Raw genomic sequence first — 8,668 nt, 5'->3', positions numbered from 1 at the left:
GCCGAGCACGGAAGGGCCCGGGAGGTCCCGTGACCGGACGCAGCCTTGGCGTCCGGCCCGCTGACCGGACGCAGCCTTGGCGTCCGGCCCGCCTCTATATTATTAATCTTCAATAGGTGAATTTTTCTTCTCTTAGAAAACTTAACAAGCAGTCAACTTGAAGGCAAAAAACTTATGCTCAAATCCTGATTTTATCATTATTTGACCTTTTCCAGCTCATGTAATTTCTATTGGGTCATCAGAAAAGATATGATGTATTTTTTCTGTTTTTCTATGCAAAAATGCATAGACTTTTTTTGACAACCCAATATGATCCTCAGGTTTCTAATCTGTAAAGTAAGGATAATGACATCGACCTCAGGACCAGCAGTTGGTGTAATGGCTATGTCTCTGGACTCCCATATAGTCAACCGTGGTTCGTGTCTTGGCCCTGGTGGGTTAAACTCATGCCAGGCACGTGTGTATGCATGCCCAAGATCCCGAGAGGAGAATGAAGGAGAAGGGATTGTGGCGTGGCCATCCCCCCTCGGGGGGGATTTCCCGCTTTCTGTCCGTCTGTCTCTCTCTGTCTTTCTGGTGAGTGCACGTGCCCTATAGCAAAAACCTCTCCAAAAAAAAAAAAAAAGGATCTCAACCTCTTAAGGGTAGGTTGTACAAATTAGGCACATAATTTATAATGGAGAATACCAGATAGGAAAAAGGGCATGAACAAAGTTCTGGACCTGTTCTGGAGAGGTAAGTACTCTAGAGAAGCTGGAACCATGGACTGTCTGAAGAGCAGAAATCAAAAGCATGACTAGGAGAGTAGACTGGGGTCGGACTGAACAGATCTTGTGTACCTTTAAGTAAGTGACTTGTCACCTGACAAAGCAGCATCAGACCCATAGTCAGAACCCAGTTTTTGGCTACCTATTATACTGTCTCTTATTAAATTATCAAGTATGTTTTCTTTCATCAACTCATTCATTGAATGGATTTATTAGGGGCAGAAATAATTTTCCTTTATCAGTTTCGTTCATCAGAAAAATACGGGTAGTGCCAACTTGTTTGAAGTAGTTTGTGATGATACCTTGCTTTACCTCATGACAGTAACTGTCAAATTGCTGTCAGTTTCTCCTGCCTGATCATCATAAGCACCTCAAAGAAGAACTTCACAAAGTTTTGCTGGACATCTGAGATTTTATGATTATTGTGTTAGAAGGCCTCTTAGAATGGGTTTTAGAAAACAGGAAACGTAGCTTCTCCTGTGTCCTACTTGTAGAACTGACTGATTTCTAGCATGTGTTTTATTATTTGGGAGTGTCTAAAATAGCAACAGCAGGGCCAGTACTAAGGTCTGGTGGTTGAGGGAGCCAGATCCCAAATGGCCAACTGCACACTTTGATTGCTAACCCTAGCAGCTTGAAAAACATGCCAAGCACACATGTGTATATGCCTAACATCCCAAAAGGAGGGAGAAATGGAGGAGAAGGGACTGTGGCCATACCCCACTAGGGATTGCTTTCTCCCCCCACTCCCCTTCTCTGTCTTTCTCTCTGGTGAGTGCACATGTTCTCTTATAAACAAACAGAAAAAACAGCAACAAATAAATTGCTGTTTTTATGAGCTAGATGATTACAAAACAACACATAGTTCTTTATGTCATAGAGGTTTAGTAACAAGCAATTGACTACATCTTCTCTTGCTTTTGTTTTGGAATGTTTTGCTATGACAACAATTCTAAGCAAACATCCTTCTCTTGGTATACATTTACTATAGAGTAATGAATTCCTGTAGCCAACAGCTTTCCTTAAGTGTTCTCTTGTAGCAGTTTTCTCCTTTTAAATAAGAAAAAATAATAATAATACAAACCTTACAAAGAAAACTAATACTAATACTGAGAATTGCATTGCGTGTGTGTGCATATGTGTGCACCTTTAGTAGATAGTCCTCAACATAGAGTGGTTTGTTTATGATTTTTTGACTTTGCTGACTTTACGCTCAGTAGTAACTATAATTTGAGTACCCATTCATCCATTCCGTTTTCTACTTTCAGCGTAGTATTTAATATATTACATGAGATAGTCAACATTGTTATAAAATAAGCTTTGTGTTAGATGATTTGCCCAACTGTAGGATAATAGTAGTCTACTGAGCACATTTAAGGTAGACTATGCTAAGCCAAGATATTCAACAGGTGTATTAAATGCATTTTTTAAAGGTTTTTGCCCTAGGGCACATGTGCTTGCTAGAGAGAGACAGTGAGAAGGAAAATGAGAAATCACCTTCCAGAGGGGATAGCCGTGCCACAACCCCTCTCCATTCTCCTGGGATGAGAGAATAGGGCCCACGTGGCCTGGCATGATTCTCGAATGCATTTCTGACTTACAGTATATGATGGCTTTGTCAGGATGTAATCCAGACAAAGAATCCTAAGTCGAAGGTCATTGTCACCTGGTCCAACAGTTCCCTGTATTTTGTTCAGGAGCTCCGCGGTTATTTTTAGGGGCGAGATTGAATTGTGCTTTATTTTTCTTATAGCCCCCATTAGGTTTTTGTATCCCATCCTTGAAAAATGAGTTGTGAACTCCTCTCAGGAACAGTTGTTTTTTCTCCCTCTATGCTTCAGAATAATTGTGTAACATTGGGGTTCTTTTTTATTTTTGAAAGAGGTTTTTGCTATAGGGTGTGTGTGCTCACCAGAGAGACACAAAGTGAGAAATCATCCCCGGAGGAGATGGCCATGCCACAATCCCTTCTCCATTCTCCTCTCAAGATCTTGGGCACACATGCACACGTGCCCGGCTTGAGTTTAAGTCACCAGGTCCAGGACTCGAACTGCAGTAGATTACATGGGAGTCTAGTGACATAGCCATTATGCCAACTGCTGGTCCCAACATTGGTGTTCTTTATCCTTAGAATGTTTAGTTGAATTTGCATGTTCGTATTTTCTTTGTGGGTAGATTTATTACTTAACAGACTCAATTTATTTGATGATGTTAGGATTACTCACAATTTATCTTGAGTCTGTTTTGCTAAATTATTATTTACCTAAAAAAGTGTCATTTCAGGGACCAACAGTTAGCGTAATGGCTATGTCACTGGACTCCCATGTAGTTGACCACGGTTCATGTCCTGAACCCAGTGGCTTAAAACTCACGCCGGGCGCATGTGTGTGCGTGCCCAAGATCCCGAGAGGAGAATGGAGGAGAAGGGATTGCGACATGGCCATCCCCCAGGGGGGTGATTTCTCACTTTCTGTCTCTCTGTCTTTCTGGAGCGCACGCGCCCTATAGCAAAAAAACTCTTAAAAAAAAAAAAGTGTCATTTCAGAATTTTTTTGCATTATGTTATATACAGTATCTTCTAAGTCTCACTTTTTTTTTTATTTTAAGTTTCTGTCTATGAGAGAGACAGACACATGGGCATCATTCCAGGCTCTCACCACACCACAATCCTTCCTCTAGACTCCCAGCCAGCCAGGATCCCAGATGTGTGAGGGTCTGCCCAGTGTGCTCAGGTTGACCCAGATCCAAACTCAGGCTCCCATATTGCTTCACCATCATGCAGCTACCACAGGCAGGCCCTCTATGCCTTTTTTAATTTCTGCATTTGATTGCATGTTTCTGTTTTTCTTTCTTTTTTTTTTTTAACTTTTATCTACATTTATTTTATGCTGACTTTATTCCCGTTCCATAAGTTTTTGTTTCTTGTTTCTTCTGGGATATCTTTTTTTTTTGGAGAGGTTTTTTGCTATAGGGCGTGTACACTCGTCAGAAAGACAGAGAGATATAGAGACACAGAAAGTGAGAAATCACTCCTAAGGGGGGATGGCCACGCCGCAGCCCCTTCGCCTCCATTCTCCTCTCGGGATCTCGGGCACGCACACATACACATCCAGCGTGAGTTTTAAGCCACTGGGTCTGGGACTCAAGCCGTGGTCGACTACATGGGAGTCCAGCAATATAGCCATTATGCTGGTCTCCTTCTGGGATATGTTTTTGTTCTGTGCAAATTTCTCTTCCGGTTTAGGAACAGTTTGCTCCTTTTCAGTGAGGATCATCTCGCTGTGGCAGGGGGAGCTCATGTGTGGGTTAATCCGTCCATGAGCTCTGTACGTACAGCGGTGCATCTTGGGTGCCTTGTTCACCTGAATGTGCTCAATGACCAGAGAATCTACATCTAACCCCTTAAGTTCAGCATTACTCTCTGCATTTTTAAGCATGTGCAGCAAAAATTTAGCACTCTTTTTGGGCCACCGACCTTGTGTCCAGCCCCACTGTTTAGCCTGGGCACATCTGCCAACTCCACCATTGTAACGACGGAATGGCACACACGGCTTCTGTAAAGTGACATCCTTCAGGTACGTGGTGGCTTTTTCAGATATGCACACCCTTGATAGCCTGGGCAGTTTCATGAGTGTTGTTAAGTGAACACGAAGATTTGAACCTCTTGATTTACATGACTTTGTGGGGTTTTCTGGGTCAAGTGAATAGCGAACCATTTTCAAAGATCACCTCAGGCTGCTAACGAGAAGAGGCATGTTTCCTTTAAAAAACTTTAAAATTTTTTTTTTTCCAAAAGGCATGTACACTTGACAGAGAAAGTAAGAAAGCACCCCTGCGTGGGGCATGGTCGTACCACAATCCCTTCTCCTCCAATTCTACCTCCTTTCAGCAGTGGGTGGGCACACACATACATCTGGCTTGTTTTCATGCCACCAGTCTGGGACTTGAACCATACAGTTGACCATGTGAGATCCAGCACCTTAACCACCAGGCCATGGGCTCACCCTAGTTTAAATTTCTAATAGAGAATATGTGGTTATCTCTCATTTAATCTTGTTAGAACTTCATCTATTTTTTTCCCCAAAAAATCAACTTTCGCTATTTTTGTAACTCTATCATGTTTTTAAATTTTATTTTCTTCCTGTACTTTGAGTTTTTTCTATTTTTGTTTAGCTCTTCAGTTTTAGCCTTCTGTTTTACTATAAGCATGTATGGCTATATATTTTTCTTTAAGCATCATTTTAGCTGTATTCCACAAGTTTCGATGGAGATATATAGAGATATATTTATTTATTTTTAAACATCCTTTCTTTATCAGGGTCTAAATATTTTTCTCAAATTTTTGAATAAGTTGCATAAAAGATTATCGTTAAGATCTATTCATTAAGGGACCAGCAGTTAGCAAATGGCTATGTTGCTGGATTCCCATGTAGTCGACTGCAGGTCGAGTCCCAGACCCGGTGGCTTAAACTCATGCTGGGCGCGTGTGCGTGCATGCCCAAGATCCCAAGAGGAGAATGGAGGAGAAGGGATTGTGGCGTGGCCATCCCCCCTGGGGGGTGATTTCTCACTTTCTGTCTGTCTTTCTGGCAAACACATGTGCCCTATAGCAAAAACCTTTCAAAAAAAAAAAAAAAGAGCTATTCATTGGGGCAAGCAGGTGGTGTGGTGGATAAAGGCGCTGGACTCCCACATGGCTGACAATAGTTTTGAGTTCCAGACCTGGTGGCTTGCTTTCTCACTTTCCCTTTCTGTCTTGTCTCTGGTCAAATTAAAAACTAGTAACAACAAATGGAATTAAATAAATATTTTTTTAAGAAAAGATCTATTTATTGGGACCAGCAGTTAGCGGAATGGCTATGTTGCTGAACTCCCATGTAGTTGACCGCAGTTTGAGTCCCGAACCCAGTGGCTTAAACTCACACCGGGTGTGTGTGTGTGCCGGCCCAAGATCCCGAGGATAATGGAGAAGGGATTGTGGCGTGGCCATCCTCCCTGGGGGGTGAGTTCTTGCTTTCTATCTCTCTGCCTCTCTGTTTTCTGGCGAGCGCACGCACCCTATAGCAGGGGAAAAAAAAAAAAAGGTCTATTTATTAAGGAACATTTATCTTTTTTTTGGGGGGGGGGAGAGGTTTTTGCTATAGGGCGCGAGTTCTTGCCAGAAAGACAGAGAAGAGAGAGACAGAGAGATAGAAAGCGAGAAATCACCGCCCAGGGTGGATGGCCACGCTGCAATCCCTTCTCCTCCATTCTCCTCTCAGGATCATGGACACGCGCACACACACACCCCCAGCACGAGTTTAAGCCACCACGTCCAGGACTCAACCACGCTTGCTACATGGGAGTCCAGTAGCAACATAGCCATTATGCTAACTGCTGGTTCCAGGGAACATTTATCTTAACAAAGGCAAAGTCACATATATTAGTATGTTTATATCCTTTATAAAGCTTCTAGTCCACTAGTGATGTGAGAAAAATGGCTTTGGATTTAACATTTTTTTAATTTATAATTTTAAAAAATCATTTTAATTATTTTATATAACTTTATTTAAATTTAACCAGAGAAGGACAGAGTGAGAGGGCAATAGAGAGAGGGAAAGTGAGAAAGCAAGCCTCCAGGTCTGGGACTCGAAGCACGGTCAGACATGTGGGAGCCCAGTGCCCTTAACCACCACATCATCTGCTGGCCCCTAATCTTTTTTTTTTTTTTTTATTTTTTTGATTTACTTGTGATTTTCGGGCTGTCAGGTCCAAGACTGGAATCTCTGTTGGCCATGTGGGAGTCTAGCATTTCAACCACCATGCCACCTGTCGGCCCCTAAAAATTTATAATTTTTTTTTTTTGGGGGGGGGAGCAGAGGTTTTTGGTATAGAGCACGTGCGCTCGCCAGACAGACAGAGAGAGACATAGAGACAGAAAGCGAGAAATCACCCCCCAGGGGGGATGGCCACACCGCAATCCCTTCTCCTCCATTCTCCTCTCAGGATCTTGGGCACGCATGCACACGCGCCCAGCGTGAGTTTTAAGCCACCAGGTCCGGGACGCGAACCGCGGTCGACTACGTGGGAGTCCAGCGACATAGCCATTACACTAACTGCTGGTTCCCAAAAATTTATAATTTTTAATTTAATGAAAACTAGAAGTGAAGTTTATTAGATTTTTAAAAACTCCGTTGCTGATCTATTCCTGCCTTAAACCTAAAATGAAAAGATGAACATTGAACTGTCCTCATGGTGGTGTGTGTGTGTACATACACAGAGACAGAGCACTAAGCCCACACACCAAGCTGGAAAAACTCTTTTGATAACATACTATTTTTCCTAGGTGTGAGGATGCCTTAAGAAAAAATAAGAGCTTAATCGGTCCAGATCAAAAGGAGTATCAAAGAGAACTGGAGAGAAACTACCATCGCCTTAAAGAAGCCCTCCAGCCACTAATAAACAGAAAGATCCCTCAGTTATACAAGGCGGTACTGCCTGTCTCCTGCCACAGGTACTCTCTTTTTTTTCCAGTTATTTTGGAGATCTTGAGAGCGATGAAATCTGCTTGGATCACTTAATGTAACTTGAACTAATAGAACTTTTCTTATGTGGTGTCACACATTGTGTCTCCTGAAACCTAGCAAAGGCAACTAGTGAAAGCTTTTTATCACCTATTAATTCGGTCTACAAGGTAGAAGTCAGTTCTTTCTGTAATTCAAGGATCATGGTTCTGTTGACCTGTCATTCTAGTTGGACACCACACGTAAGTCTTATCAACAGCTATTCCTTTTTTTGTTTGTTTTGGAGAGGTTTTTGCTATAGGGCACGTGCGCTCGCCAGACAGACAGAGAGAGACAGAGACACAGAAATTGAGAAATCACCCCCCAGGGGGGATGGTCACGCCGCAATCCCTTCTCCTCCATTCTCCTCTCGGGATCTTGGGTTCGCACGCACATGCGCCCGGCGTGAGTTCTAAGCCACCGGGTCCGGGACACGAACCACGGTCGACTACGTGGGAGTCCAGCGACATAGCCATTACGCTAAGTGCTGGTTCCCAACAGCTATTCCTTTTAAGGTCCTGTCAAACTTTCTGATACTTTAGTGAGAGAATTCACCTCCCTCAGCCATGAGGGTAAACATCATACAGTGTGATCCTCTAGCTGTGCATTAAAGTACCCCTTGAGTATCAACAAAAAAGCCTTGAATATTTTTCTCCACTTGCTAAGTTTGACAGATTAGAAAAGGAAATAACTGAGACTTAAGTTCTACTTGAGCAAGTAATTTCATCTAATTTTTAGATTTCTCCTCTGGATAATGAGATGACAGTATTTCCTTAAAAGAAGTTGGAGAGATTGAATTGACATTACAAATGTAAAGTTCCTGGTACAATACTATTTTACTTTTTGGCACCTGAATTCCAGAAAAGGGCACAATAACTACTAAAAGGAATCTGCCTCTTTGCATTTTTTAAATCAAATTGTTCTTGTTTTTGTTTTCGTTTCTTTTGTATAGGGCACGTGCGCTCGCCAGACAGACAGAGAGAGACAGAGACACAGAAATTGAGAAATCACCCCCCAGGGGGGATGGTCACGCCGCAATCCCTTCTCCTCCATTCTCCTCTCGGGATCTTGGGTTCGCACGCACATGCGCCCGGCGTGAGTTCTAAGCCACCGGGTCCGGGACACGAACCACGGTCGACTACGTGGGAGTCCAGCGACATAGCCATTACGCTAAGTGCTGGTTCCCAACAGCTATTCCTTTTAAGGTCCTGTCAAACTTTCTGATACTTTAGTGAGAGAATTCACCTCCCTCAGCCATGAGGGTAAACATCATACAGTGTGATCCTCTAGCTGTGCATTAAAGTACCCCTTGAGTATCAACAAAAAAGCCTTGAATATTTTTCTCCACTTGCTAAGTTT

At 42.8% G+C, this 8,668-nt stretch overlaps 1 protein-coding gene across 2 annotated transcripts in view; it reads left to right on the top strand.

Annotated features, from left to right (window-relative positions):
* DOCK7 (dedicator of cytokinesis 7) overlaps positions 1 to 8,668 on the top strand; it is a 213,522-nt gene that overhangs the window by 202,606 nt on the left and 2,248 nt on the right. For both annotated transcript variants that reach the window (XM_006147525.3, XM_006147522.3), the window contains one exon: positions 7,093 to 7,260. In XM_006147525.3, coding sequence (XP_006147587.1) covers positions 7,093 to 7,260 — 168 coding nt within the window. The remainder of the gene's footprint in view (positions 1 to 7,092; positions 7,261 to 8,668) is intronic.

Source organism: Tupaia chinensis, unplaced genomic scaffold (assembly GCF_000334495.1).
Source record: "Tupaia chinensis unplaced genomic scaffold, TupChi_1.0 Scaffold000215_1, whole genome shotgun sequence".
Lineage (NCBI taxonomy): Eukaryota > Metazoa > Chordata > Mammalia > Scandentia > Tupaiidae > Tupaia > Tupaia belangeri.
This window is presented reverse-complemented; position numbering and strand designations above follow the sequence as displayed.